Below are 21,410 nucleotides of genomic sequence, written 5' to 3' on the forward strand. Positions count from 1 at the left end.
GTACAAAGAATTTGTAAAGCGATAGAAGGGCCAAGTTTTAAGAAAGAAGCCAGAGTGGTTATGGCCTCATCGTTTCTAGGCTACACATAATGACCATAGCGACCGGTCACAATTATAGTATGTAACAAACGTTCGGGTATATACATAAAGTCCACTCTTAGGTCTCAACAAACGTATTTCCTTCAAAGTTTATGCTCGTCACTGAAATTCCTCGGCACAGCCCTGCACAAGATGTCGGTCAGTATCCCAACAATTAACAGATAACTTCGAACAGCCGAAAGATACTGATCATCTGCATCAGTTCTTTAAATTGTCGTAGAACGGATCTCTGATGAAATCTTAACACAGATAAAATCTTGTCGTCTGCACACTGTTTCATCTCCGTAAACGTTTTGATACTTGTCGACAAACAAAATTTCTCGTCTCTTTATACGAAAGCTTTGCATACATCCATCTGATGAAGACCTGTCACTCTCATCTGAAACGTTCTTCGATATGATATACGTTTCACTCACTCATGGAACTGAGCCCTTCTTGAGAAGCTGCCAATTGTGTTAGGTGGGTCCCTGTCACCACGGCATGGCGCGTCCTCAGGTTGCGGATGAAGGAGACGCACTTCAGGTATGGAGCGTAGCTGCAATATTGAAGAAGCAGTCGCAGGCAGCAGACAAGGGGTGTCCTCCATACTGGGGGCTGGGCGTGGAGCTAACAACTTCTCACCAAAAGAATAAGCTTGTTACGAAAAATTTGCAAGAAGCCATGATATACGTTTAACGAAAACAAATTATTCATTCATCTGTACAATACAATGTGTCTACCGTTCGGCTGCTTTATCAACAATACGCTAGTTTATGGCTAAATGCAGTCGGCACCAAAAATCTTAAAACAGTTACGTCAACTATGCAGCTGTACCTGCAATAGCACAGTAATACTGCAAAAAAAAAACCCAGAAAAACTACACCACTCTCATTAAAGAATGTAAGAATGTTTAGATACAATGCTAAGCAATGAAACGGCATTTAACAAGCCATACTTATGGGTGGGGGAAGCTGAAGTAAAAATCAGCAACGCTTCAATTCCAAACAAGAAACCAAAAACGAAATTACGAAACGCTTGTCGGTCTTTATGAACATTAAAGTAGGCCACATACCGGCATGCGTCAAGACACGATGTCTGCGACATGACGCAAACAAAGGAGCACACTTGAAACGAATGAGATTATGAAAACCGCTGCAGACCGATCTGAATCATGATGCTGACGTCAGCTTCATGCTGATGAATCGCGAATGAAGCAAGACTGCGTCTTTTGTCTCATGTCTTGATGCTTGTCTTGACGCAATTGGTGTGCGGCCGCCCTAAGGAGAAGCTCGTATAAAAAGAGCTTGATTTAGATGTCACTACGCCGGGTAATCACGCCATGGCACTCAATTCACCTGATAGCAAAACGGAAACAAAAGGATCGGGAATCGACGATCAATGCGCTGAAACTGTCGCAGGCTTCTTTTCAACAGCCAGCGAACAGAGAAATTCATAGCAGGCTCTACCTCCGGTTAAACTCTTTCTAGCACAATGGTAACTATGAATACCAACAGCTCTAACGATCAATAATTCGGCATTCCGCCCATGGCGTAAACCCAGTGTTTGTGTGGTTCTCTGCTACTGTTTTCCTCTATGTTAGGCACGTCCAACTTCAAACAGGTTGTGATCGACTTTTTAGCGTCAAAACTGCCGGTGATCTACCACCCTCTCCTATCATCATACCTCGCTTTAAGCTAAACTATTGGTAAAAATAAGAGTTCACGTGATAAGGATAGAGTAGGGACTTCCCCACAGTTCACTTAACACAAGTGTAAAGCAATTTTCACGTAAGCTACATTAGAACAGAAAAATAGGAATGACTAATACCTATTTTCCCTTCAAAATCTGAATATAATCATATTATATTAAAAGTGAATTTACATACTTTTCACGCATAATTTCCTTATAGGCCTATGAGATCGACCAAAAATCGTCCCGCGATCGACGCGTTGGACATGCCTGCCCTATGTTAACCGACTGATCTTCATAATGGTGAAGTAGTGTGTTAGATACCACTTCTCTCAGCAGTGATTATGAAGCGTACCGTCCTCCAGGACGCCATGCCGTGTAGTCCGATACAAGTCCACCGACGTTCCAGAGAATAGTACTGCCTCCATCTTCAGGCTCGAATAATAAGCCACCAACCAAAAAAAAAAAAAAAGGTGCAGACAGCAAACAGAGCGAACCGAGGGCATTATTATTCGCAATACAAGTATGTCTGCAGATGGACAGCATGGAAAATATGAAAATGAGCGAACGGAATAAGAATGTGCGAGTTTTTGTTACACAATGTTGGCAATAATTCGCATTATAATCGGTAAAAAGGTGTTCCTGTGCTTAACTAATTACGCACTACGCCCTGAACACGTATGGAGGTGTGGATATATACAAACTCCGTGGTTTTAGTCAGCAAGCGAAATATACCGACCGAGCGACCGCCGCTTGTTGGCGAAGTTAGTGCCAAGTTTAGCGGATAGAAGGCGTCGCGTGGTCAGCGCAACGAATCCCCACGGCCGTTAACCTCGGTTTTCTAGGCCGGAGCCGCTATTTCCTTGAAATAGCTCTTCAATTATCATCATGAGGCTGAGTGGACCCCGTTCCAGACCCACTACTTCTCAGAAAATCTGGTAGCGCCGGGAATCGAACCCAGACCTCTGGATCTGTAGCCAGGAACTCTGACCACTAGACCACAGAGGCGGTCAGGAGTGGATATATAAAGCCATGAATTCTTGATGGTACTAGTTGGAGATGAGCGGTCGGCTTCACGCCCCGATACCTTTACCCCTGGGGACATATTCTCCAATACAGATTGGATTAAGAGGCTGGGTGGGCCCCAGAACCGGTCTGTGTGACGGGGAGAGAAAAGAAAAATCCTGTCCCTCAAGGGACTCGAACTCCGACCCCATAGTCGTCCAGCCCGTAGCCAATCGCTATACCGAGTGAGCTATCCCGGCTCGCATTATGATCAGTATTAATATATTCATTCATTCATCAGTAATCTGTCAGACGACAGGTCCACAGTCTCTTCCAAAACTGTTCATCCAGTTAATGCTATCCAGAGATTTCTCCTTAAAATAAAAATATCCTCTTCTGTCCCCAAGGTCATCCAGCATCTTCTTACGTCTTCTGGTTCGCATACATGGTGTCCCTGTTTTTGGAAAAAGACTATCCAGGAAAAGTGATAATGTGGTAGTTTTTCCATTTGCTTTCCATACCGCAGTACAACAGCCGTTCAAACCACTCTGGTCACGCCTGTTGCTATATATATAACAGATTATAATTACATTATGAGAGACTGCAATTATAAAGTGGGCCAAAATATGTATCCTCTGTCCTCACATCTATTCAGCCCCATAAACACGTCACTCCCAAGACAAAACATCCCTGTGTTAACGAATTGATGGTTTCTTATTGTACCTTTAGCGCACGTGCTTGCTCTTTATAAGGAAAAACAGGTTTATGGTACCACCACGTCTGCGTGTGACTATCCGACCTACTTAATAACTGCTGAACCACTTGACGGATTTCTGCGAAATTTGAATACTACATCAAGTCAGTGAAAAAAAAAGACTTCATTTACTTACATTATATGTAATTATCTAGAACTAATACCAACACTGTGGCCAAGCGAACTTGAGCTACGAGTAAGACTAGAGCCACTTACGTCGGGTTCACAATTTTATGTCGTGGACGATCTAAACAATTGCGGTACATCTGTAACTGCCAGTGCTGATGAATGAAAACAAAACTCCGTGGACTGTAGTCCGCAAGCGAACTATATCGACTGAGCGACCGCCGCTTATCGGCGAAGTTAATGCCAACTTTTGCGGATAGAGGGTGTCACGTGGTCAGCGCAACGGCTCCCCAAGGCCGTTAATTTCGGTTCACTAGACCGGAGCCGCTATTTCCTTGAAATAGCTCCTCAATTGTCCTCGGGAGGCTGAGTGCACCCCGTTCCAGACCCAGTACTTCCCAGAAAACCCGGTAGCGCAGGGAATGGAACCAGGGACCTTTGGATGTGTAGCTAGGAACTCTGACCAGTACAGAAATTGGCGGCCGCGCTAATTCGATACCTAACGTTCTGTTTGACGGCGATAACTAGTGAACACATGACGATACTTCTCAACCACATTCCTATATGAATTTGCCCCTGGCCAGTCACCCGCCGATGAACTCAGAAATGTAACCAAGAGGCTGGCGAAGGCCTACTGCTTATGTTGAACCGGAACTCGAATTCAAAACGTGTCTATGCTTCTGATTTTTCATCCATTTTTTGCAAGATCTTCTCCCCCCCCCCCAACCCTGTACATTAAAACTATTCTGCTGTTGACCCCAACGTTTCTTACAACACCACGTAACTATGATAAAAACAAAATTAATGAATGCTGGCACAGAATGTTCGCGCGATCAATACTCCCTGCCGGCATCCGATGGGCAGCTCAATATCCGTCTGTGGAGCGCTATCTGTGTCAATAACCGTTACGTGTTGTACAGTCTCAAACACATCCACCTGTCAAACCGACCAGACTGGTATAATTCCCTGATGGAGAACGCATTCTTCTTTTCCGTCACCATTGAGTACAGACTGGGCTTGAGGCCATCCTGCCTATGCAAAGGGTACTCATAACGAGACTTCAGAATGCGTGGAGTTTTACCTCCACTCCCCTATATGTGATCGTGGTATGATGGTTAGGTGGAGGGAAAACACTTACCTGTCCAAAATGCGTTCCTGGACCCTGCGGGGAACTAGAGATGGCTGCTTCTTGGAAAAATATACTTAGGGCCGTCTGTAACAGAAAGAATATTTTGACCAATTAGCCCACGATCGCTTCCTTCCAAATTCCTTCCATTTCATTTGCCATCCCATCAATTCGGCGCAATTACAGTCTGCGATGCTGCAAGTGCAGTAAAACAATTCGCTAAAAATCAGCTGCACAGCTTATGTACTGTCCAGTGGTACGGCGATATGAACAGGAAAGACGCAGAAAGGGTCATGACCTGTTTTTACGCTACTATACGCGTATTTGCTGGAAGGACTGCGGGAAATCTTTAAAACCTTAAGGACAGAGAGAATAGCACGTTCCGAGGATATTGTTGTTATTATTATGTTTTATGAGTTTCCTAACAATTATTCCTTAATGACAATACAGCCATTTCTAACATTTACATGTATTTACTATTTATTTATTTACGCCACTTCTGTGCATCCTATCAACATAAGATGAGCCTCTTCTAAGCACCAAAAAGAGGCTCTCTTCCCTCCAAACTTTCAATTTCTTAACCCCCAATGTTTTGTAGTGTAGCTGGTTCAGGCACTATGCTACAAGCCGGGAGGTCGCAGGATCGAATCCTTTCTTTCAATTTACCTAATACTTCCAGCCGCGCTATGGCCCTGGGGTCGACTCAGCCTCTAACAGAAATGAGTACCAGGAATATTCTTGGGGGTAAAGGACGGCCGGAGCGTAAGGCTGACAACCTTACCGCTATCTATGAGCCGACTGTCTAGAGAAAATGTGGTAGCCTCAACATCTCACAACCCTATGGGCCTCCACGGTCTGTTACAGGGATAGCTTTACTTTACTTACTTTTACTTGTTACAGCTATTAGGTACACTTTCTCCTTCCCCTGTCCACTTTACGAGTAATACTAAAGCAGGAAGTAAATTAAGAAAATTTCCGATATTCTCGTCGCTAAAGCTATGCTCTCCCTTCCGCTGATATTACGTCCCTCTTACAATCCTTCACAGTCTATTCGTATTTCAAATGCGAGTATATTATGACTACTCCAACAATATTTGTGCAAAAGGGGCACCAAAAACCACTCGTCTATGGCACCAAACAGTCTTCGGCCCACTGCCTCCAGGATAATGTCGATTACATACCTCAAAATAGGTCAAGACGTCACTCGCATCTGTCGTCACTAAACCAACCCTGCAGCTCTCCTAGAAATGAAACATAAATAAACGAACTGCGAACAGCCAAAGGGGCTCGCTGCAGTCTCTCTGCACCGCACCTCTGAGGGAATAACATAAGTGGCATGTACTGGATATAATGAAGGCCACACCCTCTTTCCGCACAATAGCTTGTGGATGGAACGTGGATCATCTGTTCTCGTTATGTACCAGTGAACAGACACGCATGGATAAGCAGTGCAGTCCATGAGCCAGGTAATCCCATAAATAATTAAATCATACACTTGGATCGAGTACAAGTTAGCAACATTCATTCCCTAAGATGAGAACTTTGCGCTAACCAGAGGCCCACGGAGACATTTATTGTACTTGGCGGGCATAGAAGTTGGGTTGAACAACGTGGCTTCTGGCGTTACATTAACATTCCCACGATACAGAACATTTTACACATCATTTCATTACATTACATTAGAAATAACGGAGGAAAATCTTATCAGGAAATCACAGTACGATATGACACGCAGCCGTTTGCGGCCTACCAAGGTCGTGTTCGCAGCTGTATTTACTTTACAATGAATCACACACAATTAAGACAGTTTCCAAACACGTTCTTCAATTTCGAATCCCTGACCAGTCTTTTTTTTTTATTTAACTCCAATAATTACACAATCTATCCATTAAATGTGGATAATAAGTACATTTTGTGGTTAATTTATATATAGCGAAAGGAAAGAGAGTGCTTGACGTGGTGAGCATATTCCAGTGAACATGCTCAATACTTTGTAAGTTTTGAGGTTTTCACGGCGATGACAATGAAGAAAGTTGTCTTCTGGGTTTAGGCACCGTGTATTCTTCGTTTTGGCCGACGTTTCGGAGGAACGTAGCGCCTCCATCTTCAGAGCAGTNTATACTTTCTGCTGTTTTTTTTTTAATTTCCTCTCGTACTGTTGGTACATCTAGGTCCTTGCGTAGTACCGTGTTCGGCACGTACCACGGTGCGTTAACTATTATTCGTAATACTTTGCTTTGAAATCGTTGGAGAATTTCTATGTTTGAGTTACTGGCTGATCCCCACAATGGTATCCCGTACGTCAATATCGGTTTGAGCATGGTTTTGTACAGTAAGATCTTGTTTTCTGTCGATAACTCCGACTGTCTTCCCAGCATCCAATACATCTGTCGGAATTTTATTCCGAGTTGTTTTCTTTTGGTGTGAATGTGTTTTTGCCATGTCAATCGTTTATCCAGGTGTATACCAAGGTATTTGGCGTCTTCTGCTTGTGGTATCTGAGAGTGATTTACTGTCTTCACTCGCTCAGAAGCCGGGATCGTGGTTTCGAATCCCACTCAGGGCATGGATGTTTGGTGTGTTTGTGTTGTCCTGTGTTTAGGTAGAGGCCTTGAGATGAGCTGATCACCCATTCAAGGAGTCCTACCGTCTGCAAAATGGTCAAGAAACTGAGAAATCAGCCCTATGTTCCTAAGAGGGAGCAAGAGGATACATTACTGATGACAAAGCAATCAATCGTATGGATACAAATTAGTTTTCCTTGCATTTAAAGGCTTCATGTAACGTGCGTACACTTTTTCCAGAAATATACAAAACACCTGAGCTTCAAGTACAAGGAGATTTAGTGGTCTTATTTTTCATGTAATCTCCCATATCAAATTTAATCCAAATCCATTTTATGCTTTAGGGAACGACACAATGCGGTCAGATGTCGCACCCCCCTGGTATGTGGTCTACTTTACAGAAAGCCAATGAACGGTCACAGTCGAGAGTAGTACTCCTGCTTACAACGCTGTCAATATTTACGCTGTACAGGGCTGAATGGTAGGGTGAACGATGAATCGTAATGGATTTGGAAGGAAACGTACTGTCCCGACATATGTCTGGAGGGACTCAGGAATACCGCTATAAACCTCAAGTCATTATTGCCAACGTCCCGCCGAATATTCGAACCGCACACCTGCAGAACATGAGTCAAGAGCCAACCTATTCTGTTCCTGCTTCTCATTCGGGAGATCCTGGTTCAAATCTTGGGCCGGGGATCGCCTATACCTGTGTGTTTTTTCGCGGGTTTCCTTAGTCCCTACAGGTGAATGTCACAAGTGCCTAAAGCAGCTACGACTGTGCCCTTCCAGTCTCTCCGATTCATTATTCACCATTCGACGCTATATGGTGTAAGTCAATGGCAGCGTCGTTAACTAAACATCATAAACTGACTTGAGTCAAGGAGTATTTCATTATCGCCGGTCCAGGTGACTCTTACACAACCTATTTCCCCAAAGATCCACTTCGATGTACCCTCCTCCAGTCTATCCCTTGGTCTCCGACGTGACCCTTTTCTCTTGAAGTTTTCCAACTCAAAAATTATGCATGCATTTGTATTCCTGATGTCTTGGTTCTACCGCCCATGAACACAACCGGTGAAGCTGCTCACCATGCTTCTCCCTCAGGTTCAAACATGTCTCTCGAATAGCATAAATCCTTTAGCAAACAGCAGCTAGGCACTGATGCTTGCATGCATCTGCAGTCTACGAGAATCGCCGCTTCTCTTCGCAAACACAGTGCACTTTCTGTGTGAGCAACGCTTTCTTAAGCGCATCAACAAACTGGAGAACGATGTGGAAAGTTGCGGTCGTGGTAATGGTAAAGTTGCCACTGTGCTTAACTAATTAAGCACTACGCCATGAAGATGTATGGGGAGTGGATGTATAGATCCACGTTTTCTTGCTCTCGGCACTAGTTGGGAGATAAATGCTGAGCGTCACGCCCCTGCCGCTTTACCCCCGGGGAAAGAGTCCCCACACAACCGCCGACAGGAGGTTGGGTGAGCCCCTGAGCCGATCAAGACGATGTGGAGGAGAGGAAATTCTTGACCCTTACGGGATTCGAGCATTTCAAATTTATATCGAGGAAATGCCAAGAAACAACGCAACTACGATAACGGGTTTAGTACAACCCAGAACCGATGGCGGGACTCCTGAACACGAAGCAGGTACACACACACACACCACACAACCGCCACATCTGGTTTCGGAATTTAGACCGCGAGCTGATACAACAAAATTCTTCGTTCATAACCCTCTTACACACAAATTCATAAAAACAGAAAGAAAGTAACGTTACAAGGCAGTTATCACTCTACTTAATCATGTAATAGGGCTTCGCCATAGCTCAAGCGGTTAGTCGCTGGCTTCCCATCGCGGCGGCCCAGGTTCGATCCCGGGTCTGGTCAAGTGGGATTTGTGGTGGACAAAGTGGCGTTGGGGCAGGTTTTCTCCGAGTACTTCGGTTTCCCCTGCCAATCTTCATTCCACCAATTGCTCCACAATCACCCTCACCTATCATCTGGGGCTGGTACAATAGGCCAGAAGTGGCCGCAGTACAAGGGACTTAGTCCCACCCCACTAGCAATAAAAAAATAATAATTATGTAATAAGCACTATGCTTTAAAGGCATATGGGAGAGTGGAGGTATAGCTCCACCATTCTTGACCTCAGCGCCAGATGAGTTGTTAGCTTCACGCCCCCTGCCACTTTATCCCCGAGGCCAGAGACCCCGGTATCCAGTGGATAGGAGGCTGGGTGGGCCCCAGAGCCGGTCTGGACGCCATGCACGAAAGAAAAATCTCTTGCCTTTGCCTGGAATCGAAACCCGAATATTCGACCACCCAGCCCGTAGCCTAGTCGTTATATCGACTATCCTCGCTCTGTAATTTTATAACAAGAATCACTGAGCTGGCAGCGAGAGTCCGCAGAAATTATTGGAATGGCTACAAATCAATGCAACTATGGTCCAACAAATGCAGCTCCTAACTCAGAAAGGCCTCCCTTCCCTTCATCGCAGAGCTAGGCCCACTTCTAAGCACGTACATGTCTAGGAGAGAACAAAAATCTCAGGTCATATGTCTCGACGAGGCCTGCAGCCAAGAATGACTATGCTGGCGAGGACCAGCAGCAATTCGACCGACTGACCGGCCGACCTTAGAATTACTGTAAACACTAGCGCTAACATGTCTGCCGGTACCTATGGTTCCGTTTTTGCCTAAGGGCGTAACTTACAATGTAACGGTAGATGCGCGACTTCCGATTGTTGACAAGTTTGCCAGCACGCGTATATGCTGAAAGAGAGCACTGGCAAACACTACATTGTATTTAAGATTCTCACATCGGTGACCATGAGGAGTGCGATCTTCTTCTTGATCGAAGAATATGCCACGAGGGTACCGCATGTTTGTTGTCTGCTTACTTGCTCGCTCGGCTTGGCCTTAGGCCCTAAAGATGGAGACGATAAGTCCCTCCGAAACGTCGGTGAACTACCGAAAATCTGCGTACTTCCAGTTTCTTGCTTGGTTTATTCATCGATCCTGAAGATGGAATTGATATGTTTCTCAGAAACCGAAATGGCGTTACAACCAAGAAGATCGTACTCTTAATTGTAAGTTTTAAGGGCAATATATTTGCCTGTGGTCACCTGGTGATTCATGCTTATCGCATCACGCATGGTGTGGAAATCTTAGTTTAGGTTTTCCCTCTGTCTAAACTAATTCCAGGTTATTTTAATCCCAACGGAAGCAAAACTCAAACAAGCAACAGGGCTTCAAAACTGGTGAACTGTGGCGACACAGGGCAGGAGAGGGGAGAACTCACACTGGGCTTCCATACACTGCTCAAAAGTCACCAAGCACAGCTGTCACAGGAGTAGATGGTGTCTACTGAATAAATTAATACTATACTATTAAAAAGAACCGCAGGTGAACATGATTTCCATCTTTGTAATTAAAAGAGCCAGTTTCAAAATCTAACAAATACTCGCCTTCATACGCTTTTATCAGTACAAAGAGGCTCTCAAACATAAACACGTTTCACTTAAAATGTCAAAACTTTCGCGCTTCATTCCTTCCACACCAAAACACGTGACTTTCGTGGTCTATTAAAGATTCCCTTAAAACAGCAGAATGTTTTACGTTATAGCAATTAAAATCTGAAACTAGTTTCACTGAGGCTGCTAACTAAATAAGTATGACGTACTTTAGGGACGATGAAAAGGCATTTCTTTCCACAATCCACATCGCCGGCTAGTTCTCTCACACAACCATAATATAACCGCTGATGTCACATGTCTTAACTGTCTATAAAGTGACCTTGACCACTCTGACTATACGGTCATATATTTATTATTGGGCACAGCCACCTCAGTTCCGTACACACGAGGAAGTACTTCTTAATATCAATGTAAAGGGAATCCTGCATATTATCTGAAAAGTGTGCGAAATGTCAGTGCGATCACGATACAAGGAAATGATACAATATATATTTTAATAATACAAACGTCAATTTAAAGAATTTTTTTCCCCTGATTAATTCCGGTCACCCTTAAATACATGGCCTTATCTCGGAGAAAACAGATGAAGGAATAACACTGAAAATATCATGTGTAAGACTGAAAATTTTCAAAATAAAGCGACAATTGAAACGGAATTGGAGCAACATGTTTCTTTACAATATCACAAAATGAAGTTACTGGGAGTACTCAGTGATAACGCATATTACTGCAGTAACTGCAACAGATATGTACACGTCAATCAATTAAATTTAAAACGAAAATTATTTTATACAAACTAATTCCATTAGAAAAGTAAACAAGTATAGAATGCTTTATACAAACGCTGACCTTCAAGCCCTTGACCACACCAAGCTATCATATTAACCAGTGATTAGGCTTACACAACAGCAGCCATTTTCGTAAGAGAACATTTGTTTACAAATATCTCACCTCAAATTGCCAATGTGCGGCTTGTAGCAACTGTTTCGCTTGCTCTCTTGCACAACCTGCAGCTAATACGAATTGATTTATCATCACTTGTTCTCTCAGTGAGTCCATCTTCCGCAAATACTATTAAAAAATATCACACGGTATCACAACACCACACACGACTTGTTTTCAAAACTACTCATCCCCCAGACTTGACTGACGTCAGATTGTTGTCTCTGATTGGCTCACATGATCAGCGCTGTTCAACATAGAGTACGTTCCCCCTCTCTCAGCCTTGTTATTGCTATTCCACTAATTGATATCACCCCCGAAAGAATTTCCGGAAATGAGGTCAAAGATGCTAAACGTAAATAAACAATGTTGCCAAGTGTAAATCACCTTTAATTACAGACATGAAATACTTACACTTCGAACTACAAACTACTAAAATGTAAGTAAATATAAAGTTTATGGACCAAATTTAATTTCCTATAAACATGTGGCAAAACTTCCTGTTAAAAGAGTATCATAGAATGACGAACTGTTACGGGCATAACGGTACGTAGATAACAATCAATAGCCACATACCGTGCCCAAGACGCAATGCAAATAAAAGTAAGCGGAAATATTTTCATATTCAGGATTATGAAATAATAACTGGGAAGAGTACTGTCTTCCGCGATGTGACGCAGTGTAGCCCATCTTCACAGTACTGCATATTGGGCTTACTCGTCAACCCTGAAAATAGAAATAGTACTTTTTTTTTTATTTCCTAGTGGGGTGGGACTAAGTCCCTTGGACCGCGGCTACGTCTGGCCTATTGTACCAGCCCCGCATGATAGGTGAGGGTGATTGTGGAGCAATTGGTGGAATGTAGATTGGCAGGGGAAACCGAAGTACTCGGAGAAAACCTGCCCCAGTGCCACTTTGTCTACCACAAATCCCACTTGACCAGACCCGGGCCGCCGCGGCGGGAAGCCAGCGACTAACCGCTTGAGCTATGGCGCGGTCCTAGCAGTACGTTCCTCCGAAACGTCAGTGGACTTGTATCGGACTACATGGCATCACATCCCACTCATGTACAACTGTGGGCAACCTATCAGTGACAATTACGTTGTTGAAGTACTGGTATTTGATATGAAACACGTGCCTTCGTTATCACCGAGTCGAAGCTTCTCATTGTTGATAATAACGATCAATATCAAAGGGCAGAGTAATGCTTACTGACATGAAATTAATTGTCCAAGAACAGAAACGTCTCTCATTCCTTTTGTTGTCATGATCGCAGAAGCTTCCAAAATCCTGCATATGTGGATGGAAATACTCCCTCGTTGGCCAGCCAGTTCTCTGCAAGCGCATCTTCAGAGGAAAAAAAATATAGAAATATGGGGATCAGTCAGAAGGGTAATCGGGTGCAGCAGTTCTAGTGCTGGACGGTGAAAGATCATGGACATGTTAGATCAGTAGAGACCGCCACAGGATATACTTCCAAGAAATTAAAAGGAAAATATTTCCTAGCTTGATTACTGTCTGCTTGAATGTGTTGCCGTGTAGCCTGGTAGATCATTACTGACGTTTCGGAGGAGCGTATTGTCTCAGTCTTCAAGCTAACTAAAAGCTTCAAACCAATCATTTACTAAGTTTCTTTGCATAATCACTGTAAAGTAACGCACATTTCAAATACCTTATGGTTTGCTGTGCTGGTATAGTGGTAATAATTAAATACATAGTGTATGGCCAAAGAGTAATAAAAAATGACTACAAAGTAAATGCAGAAAGGTTTAGTTGTCCTGTCCTTAACCAATTAAGCACTACATCATGAAGGCAAAATAAGCACTTTTATTCTGTGAAGAAGCACGCGCGTTTCCCTGAGCTACACTTTTAGCTTATTTATTTTCATCATACCTAACTGCAAGTTACAGTGTGAGAATGACCCAACTAATTTTAACCAAACTCAGCACAGAATGTGTCAAATAAATTTTAAGTCATTGTGATTTTGGAATAATTTAGTTTGTTTTTAAGGTCACATTATTCAGTAGACAAAATCTGTTTATCATACAAGTCCACTGACAGGTTTGTATATAAACTTACACACTACATTCCTGTTGCAAGAATTTCTGTCACCTGCAATTACTTTTAATGGCAATATGACTCAAGGACCTCAGCATCTTGGGCACATCTCGCTAAGTATGCAACAGAGAGAAACATTCTGAATAGGAGATAGGGACTAGCTCTATTGATTGTGTCCAACTGAGTAGGTTTTACCTGAAGACGGAAGACAGAAGGGGGCAAGCGGTAGCGTAGCTGGTTGAGGCACTATGTTACAAGCCAGGCCACGGTTTCAAATTCCGACGAGGTGGATTTTTTAAATTTACCTAATCCTTCCAGCCGCACTATGGCCCTGGGGTGGAGTCAGCCTCTAACAAAAATGAGTACCAGGAATATTCTTGGGGGTAAAGGGTGGCTGGCACATAAGGCTGACAACCTTACTGCCATCTATGAGCCGATTGTCTAGAAAATGTGGGAACCTCAACATCTCACAACCCTATGAGCCTCCACAGCCTGTTACAGGGATACCTTTACTTTACTTTTACTTTACTTACATGGTCATGGTTTATGCTGACCGTCTTACAGTGTATACACTTTTTCACCTTATTCTTCACACCCACACTACATGTTTCAACACTAATGTGCCATCTTCAGGTGTCTTTATGCACGTTAAACTATTGTACTGCATGCCATAATGTCTACATTCTAAAATGACTAAAATCTGTATTCGTCATATCGGACGATGAATTCTAAATAATAAAGCTTTTCAGGATTTTTCCTACGTCGCACTCAAACACGCGAATTATGCCAATCCTCTTTTATGTGAGCATTCTTCCTACATATATTTGTGTATCATGTTCTGTGTTGTGTTTTGCTCCTGTTACTGCATGCATTGTACTGCTGGATCTGTGTGTGATCAGATCCCAGAAAACAGAACTCTACATAAGTAAACTACAAAACTACTGCAGCATATCATCCCAAAAGATACAGTATTCTTGACCCTTTCTTCAAATCCACAACCATGGACAGGCATATGCCTGACCTTCATGCTAAAGATATTCTAGAATTCACAAATTTTTTGGGGGCTTGAAAATACTATACAGGCAAATCAATATTTTATTAATCTTTCATGATACATTATTACTGCACAACCCTAATCTCTGGCAAACAACACCCTTCACTGAACATGAATCATATCAATGCTGGTAGTAGCACCATTGTTGCTTTGATTCTAGACTGAAAATATTTCAGTGTTTATTTCATGTGATATTATTTTAGAATTAATTATATTATGTAATTGTAATGATTTGTATTAAAACAATTTCTTGAAATACTTATGCACAAAAATTATTCTATCATAATTATATACAGTAAACATGGTACCATAGGTGGTTGAGGCACTATGCTACTAGCCAGAAGGTTGCAGGTTCGATTCCCAATATCATTGGACTTTTCAGTTGACCTAATCCTTCCAGCCACACCATGGCCCTGGCGTTTACTCTTTCTCTAAAAGAAATGAGTACCAAGAATCTTCTTGAGGGTAAATGGTGGCAGACCAGCGCATAAGGCTGACAACCTCACCACCATCTCTAAGCCAATTGCCTAGAAAAGGTTGGAGCCTCGTCTCACAATCTTATGTGCCTCCACGACCTGTTACAGGAATAACTTTACCTTTTTACCCAAGAACATGAACAGCTTTTTAAGTAATTTTGCATAATCTCCATGAACTGAAAACCTTAATTTGGTGTAAGGAAAGCCAATCCACCAGAAATTCATTAAATAGGGTTTTTGTTGTAATTCATTGCCATATTTCATCCAGAAGAATGTAATAAAACATGTCAGATTTCTAACTATATGGCATATATAAAAGTGGAAGGAGGAAAAGGAATGCTAGAGAGGAGGAGAGATGGAAGGGCAGAAAGAAATAATGGAAGAATAGACTAACTGGTGTCACAAAACTAGGATACAGTATATTTAAATGGTGACACAAGAATATATTGTGATGTGTTGCGCTATGGAGGACACCCCTCCCTCCCCATCGGTGACATAACACGGGATACCGCCATTGCTACTCAGCCGTAAACAACTCCCAACAGCGTTGCTAGGCTATCGGCAAACACGGCGCCAGACAACAGTGGTGCCTATTACGTGGCTGTTTTCTGTGTTGTCCGGAACAGGGCTAAATAAGGAGCAGCGAAGGCTATTCAAAGTCAGTTACAAGTTACGAGTTAGCCAGCAGTGAGTCTGTCAACCAGTCAGTTGTAGTCTAGCCTTCGCAGGCCAAGTAATTGTAATACTGCAGATAGCAGTAGTTGTGAGATTGTAAACTGTATGATTGTATGAGCGAGTGTGGAATAAAATTCGCTATATCCAATAAGGCGTGAAGTTATTTGTCGCATTATATACCCAACACGTGACAATATTATGCACAGGGAATTTAAATTAGCTTAACAATGGAACAAAGAAATGTTCACTTCGAAGCAGGAATGATGGAAATATCTGTCCACATTCTGATTGGGTTTTGAGTCCATCCATTTGGGAGACAAATAAAATGCATGATAATGTATGGAACCTTACCTCAACATTTTCAAACTGCAATGTATCAGCACTGACATAATTTATGCTACACTTTACATTCTGAGATACCTTTAGAAATATGTTAAAAGCATAAGATTCAAAGTCTTCTCACAACTGAGGACTGTTTATTTAAAAATAATATTGATACAAATTCTATCTTGGTTGAATCAATAGAAAAACAACAGTTACTTTCGAGTAAACCCCTCGTGACACGAGTATTCATACCATTTGAGCACAGATAACAGAGAAGATACAGAACAGGTTCTTCGTGTCTACAAATTTCACAGTATTACACAACAATGCAGATTCTGGTTTCATCCCCCTCAAAAGAGTTAAACCTCAATAAATACCTACATACATACAGTTCAAGGATGAAGTACAGAATAAAATAGTCATGGAATATCTAATTAACCCTCTGATGAACAAAGAGACATCCTTACAGCTGCCTCATTTTTTTAACACCACTCACATACTTTTTTAACAGTTGGAGGACCAGTCACATGACATCGTGCTTTTGGCTTTTAAACGTGGTGGACCGGTCGCATGATATCATGATTTTAGGACACGTTAGGTTGTAACACACTATACCTTGCTCTGGCGCCACCCAGGTTGCATGCAGCTGTGTAACAAAACTCTGGAATGTTTGCCTACTTGTCAGTAACTTGACCTCGCTGTTTTCTTAACCTACTATAAAGGAAAATGCTTTGCCTTTGTATGTATCAGCCAGTAGTTAGTGGTGGAGTATGGATCAAGGAAAAATTCTTCTCCAATGAGCTAGCTGACCTGCCTTGTGAGACGCGTAGTCATGGTGATTCAGAGAGTGGCAGTGACAGGGGAGAAAAAAGAATTGTGGCCACAGACAGTAAAAGTGACAGTACCTCCAACGATAATGCGGGCAATAACATTGCGGGGACAGTAAAAAATCTAAAAAAAATCTAAACCCTGATTCAAAATTGAAATACAAAGCATTTCTGATGAATGTGGCAAAGGCCTGGACTACAGACCAGATGGTGGCGGCAGAACCAGAGTCAGACACAGACTTAGTGTGACCGGGCCCATCAACTGCCAATGTTTCCAGAAATATCACACCCTCAAGCACTTCTAGGAGCATCGGTAAGTGTTCTCCAAAAATTTTAGGACATAAAATTAATTAGGAGATTTTATATTAATTTTTAAAGTGAACAGTGCACAAGTTGGGATAGTAGGTTTAATAATGGCGGCCCCAGGGTGATTTAAATATTTAAATCGCCCGTCTGCAATGAGTTAAGGAGTTCTGTGAGACCAGTTTGAGACTGTATAAAAATCTTCCAGCTATAAAACAAATACAATTATTTACACCATGGCAATGAAAGGGAAAATTGGATGCCACTGATATGAAATTGTTACCAGTTTGTAATTGTGTGATGACATTAGAATCCTTACTAGGCAATCAACGCCCTCCTCCCAAGTGAAAAATGCTCCACAAGACTCTGGGATAAATGAACTGGCTGTATACAAACTCACAGCCTAACATGTTTGGACATGTGATTTCTGGAATATGAATAATTCACCATCCATAAAAATCACCCGCCTCCTCATCTGAAAAACCAAAGGAATCCACATCTGCTACGCTTTTCTCTATACAGAGCACCTTCCAACCAGCCCAATCTTCGTCCGTGTCTTGACTTTCTTCATGTGCATATTCTGCTTGCTCTGGTACTCGAACTGTATTGTTCTGAGGAGCTGGCTTTGCTTCAAATGTATTATCCCAAACCATGATGCGAGAGTCTGTCACACCATCTGATATACTATAAAGGTGAGCATCACAGAATTTGTGGAGAGAATCAACACGTACCCACCAACCATACCAGTCTTCCTCACATTCACTGAGATTACTGTGTCCTTTTAAGAGGTATCTTACATTTCCCCATGCGTCGATCCTATCACTTCCCCACGTATCATCAATAATCTCCATTTTAAAACTTCCATCAGTCTTTTCTTTTGTACCATTATTTGTGTCTTCAGGCTTCTGAAAATAAAATGAATTGCCAGTCTTATGTCTTTGGTGTACCCGTGTCATGGACCTTGTTTCTACGCTTTGTTGTTTCTTCTGTCCGGATAAAGCTCTTCTCAGAAATTCTGGTGACAGTCTTTCTAACTTAACTTCACAGTCACATACCTCACTGAACTGTTTGTTTCTTTTGATTACAGGAGCTGATTTTCTTCGTTTTGATTTACTGTGTCTATTGCGTTTCATGATAGATCTGTTTTCTGTGAACACATTTTTGTTTGAAATTAAACTCACTGTCTTATATCTCTTTGAGGACCTGATATCGCCAGTATCCAATACAGATTTCTTTGTCTTCACAGTTCTTTGTACATCCCTGTTAGAAAGTTTGGCACCAACTGAAGTTGCATTGTGGCACTCCCCTTTCAAAGGTAAACTTATCCTTTCCAGTTCTAGTTTCACTTTTCTCCCTAATTTTGCAATGACTGGATGTCTTATGGACCCTTTCATTGCTAGACTTCCTATATCACATCTGTGTTCCGTTTGTCTTGTTTCAGTACTATGATGACCAGTCTTGAATGAAACTCTCTTTTTAACAGGCAATTCCGATTTCTTTAAACATGACTGAATTTTGTTCTCGGTCTGTGCAGTAACACGAGAATATGTGTCTGTAAGTCCAGTAGACATTCTTTCCAGATAAACATCGTTCCCATTTACCTCTGAACTTCCTGAATGAGATTCCCTTTTTAATTCAGTGTTATTTGTAGTGTTCTTAAAAGGTCCTATTTTACCTTTGTGTTCATTCTCACGCTCATTTTCAATAGTACTAATGTTTCCACTGTCATCAGCAATTCCCTGTGACTGAGCACTCTCTAGCTTCACTGGACAACTGGCACAAGAATCACCAGGTGATGCCATGATGGTGTCAATCTAAGGAAAACAAAACATTCATCAGTACTGTTATTGTTATATTCTGTCCCATCTGCATGAGAAAGATTCAGAATATAAATTAACTAAGTTTGACAATATGAACCTTGCACACACACTCAGAGACGGTGTAAGCTTAATGTCATCGCAGAAGACAATTTGAACCCCATTTCAAGGAAGTGTGATTCGAGCTTCATTTAATGAAGCCCAGACTAGTGTAATATACTAGTGAAACCAGGAAATCACCTTCAGAGTAGCTTCCTGTTCTCCACCTCCATCACCAATGCATTCCTCATGATCAATGATGTCTTCTAAACTATCATGGAGAGCGAAAGAATGTGCACCATTTGGACTGCCCTGAATGTGTGTGTCTATGGGAACATCAACACCTGATGCAGCACATTCATCTCTGCTTGTCCCAAATTTGACATCTATAAAATTCACAAACACACATCAGCCCAATTCTTTTCATAATAGAAGATCATACAAGTATATTATAAAATGAAATGACAACACTGTCCAGTGTGACTCAGTATATATTTATAATGCCTTAATACACAACTAAAGGAGGAACAAGGTGACAACAACACATATCCTTAACCATATATAAAAAGGGGGTAAATTACGCTGCCCACACCTCAGAGGAAGGCAAATAACACCCCAATCTCCCATTTGACAGAAGAGGCACAAAGACACAAACCTCAGCAGTTCAAATTTTTAAATATTAAGAAATTTAGTAATATAAACTCAAAATTTTTTTTAACTTTAACAAATTTTGATACAGAAGTTTAGGCATATGTATTGTATTACAATCTATGTAATACTAGTTCCTTAGCATGTTATCGCCTTCTGAAGATGGTCACAACTGACCAAAACATGTAAAGGCATTATATAAATACAGTAAAACTTGGTTATAGCAACATCGGTTTCTGCGACACCTTGTCTATTGCGTCAAATATTCAATGGTACGAACTAATTCCTCATAAAGTAACTGTTTTTATACCTTGCTTAGTACGACATGCACAAATGCATCAACCTCGTATGTAACGTCATTTTCATTCCTGAATTTCTCTGATATCATGGGAAAGTTCGATGTGTCTGCCCACCCTCACTTTCTCTACTTGCTGACGTGACTGTCCTGGAAGAATACGACCGCGGGCTGCAAGAGGAGCGTGGGTTTTATGCGAAAACAAGGGTGTGGGGTGGGACTGCGTGAATAGTGCAAGAGGACGCGGCAGGTTGTTAACTGCATTCCTTTCCTAGAATCTCGTCTAACAGGACCTCACATTGTCTACTTACCCTATAGTGTTCCTGCCTAAACCCAGAGAAGTGCAGTAGCGAAAACATGGCAATGAAAAGGAAAGTTTTAAGCACTGAAGAGAAAGTTAAAGTGATTCGTGAAATAGAAAATGGAAGGAAAAAAGCTGATGTATGTCGCGAATTTGGTTTGGTGAATTCTACAGTACAAACGATATGGAGAAATAAAACAAAAATTATTGATGCATTTGAACAAAATGGGTCGAGGATAAAGCGACTGCGTAAGCCTGAACGGAGTGATGTCGATGAAGCCCTGCTCAAATGGTTTAAGCAGCAAAGAAGTGATAACGTACCAGTTAGTGGCCCTCTTCTTATGGTGAAAGCTGAAGAATTCGCAAAAAAGTTAAAGGATGAAGAATTCGTGTGTAGTGCTGGATGGATTGATAGGTTCAAGTTGCGTCACAACATTACGTTCGGTAAGGTGAGTGGTGAAGCCAGGGATGTAAATACCGAAACTACAACTGAATGGCTTACTGCCGTGTGGCCCAGTATACGTAAAGGATATGCAGACAAGGATGTCATTAATGCCGATGAGACCAGCATTTTCTTTCGACTGACACCTGACAGGACACTGAAATTTAAGGGAGAGAAGTGTGTTGGCGGCAAGTTGTCGAAAGAGCGGATTACAGCTCTTGTTTGTGCTAATGCGACTGGAAGCGAGAAGAGGAAATTGCTTGTGATTGGAAAGTAAAAAAATCCTAGATGTTTTAAAAATGTGGAAAACCTACCAGTGCGCTACAGTGCTAACAAAAAATCGTGGATGACTTCTAGTTTGTTCGAAGCTGAACTCAGGTCTTGGGACC

The 21,410-nt window shown here is 42.0% G+C and overlaps 3 protein-coding genes across 5 annotated transcripts in view; 1 reads left to right on the forward strand and 2 right to left on the reverse strand.

Moving 5' to 3' along the window:
• The window catches only part of LOC111875095 (UBA-like domain-containing protein 2-B), a 33,150-nt gene extending 21,189 nt beyond the window's left edge, over positions 1–11,961 (reverse strand). For both annotated transcript variants that reach the window (XM_023871158.2, XM_023871157.2), the window contains exons 1-2: positions 11,772–11,961; positions 4,791–4,865 (exon numbers count right to left, since the gene is read on the reverse strand). In XM_023871158.2, the coding sequence (XP_023726926.1) occupies positions 4,791–4,865; positions 11,772–11,879 (183 nt within the window). In that variant the 5' untranslated portion in view covers positions 11,880–11,961. The remainder of the gene's footprint in view (positions 1–4,790; positions 4,866–11,771) is intronic.
• A 149-nt stretch (positions 11,962–12,110) lies between these two features.
• LOC111875093 (brain protein I3) overlaps positions 12,111–21,410 on the forward strand; it is a 20,887-nt gene continuing 11,587 nt past the window's right edge. Inside the window, exon 1 of one of the 2 annotated variants that reach the window (XM_023871152.2) lies at positions 12,111–12,201. The gene's annotated coding sequence lies outside the window, so the exon portion shown is untranslated. The remainder of the gene's footprint in view (positions 12,202–21,410) is intronic. The other variant, XM_023871154.2, reaches the window with a different exon arrangement.
• Positions 17,552–21,410, reverse strand: part of LOC111875092 — an 11,437-nt gene continuing 7,578 nt past the window's right edge. Inside the window, exons 3-4 of the mRNA XM_023871149.2 lie at positions 19,537–19,721; positions 17,552–19,293 (exon numbers count right to left, since the gene is read on the reverse strand). Of these exons, the coding sequence (XP_023726917.1) occupies positions 17,923–19,293; positions 19,537–19,721 (1,556 nt within the window). The 3' untranslated portion in view covers positions 17,552–17,922. The remainder of the gene's footprint in view (positions 19,294–19,536; positions 19,722–21,410) is intronic.

This window comes from Cryptotermes secundus, unplaced genomic scaffold, assembly GCF_002891405.2.
Source record: "Cryptotermes secundus unplaced genomic scaffold, Csec_1.0 scaffold2798, whole genome shotgun sequence".
NCBI classification, from domain to species: domain Eukaryota; kingdom Metazoa; phylum Arthropoda; class Insecta; order Blattodea; family Kalotermitidae; genus Cryptotermes; species Cryptotermes secundus.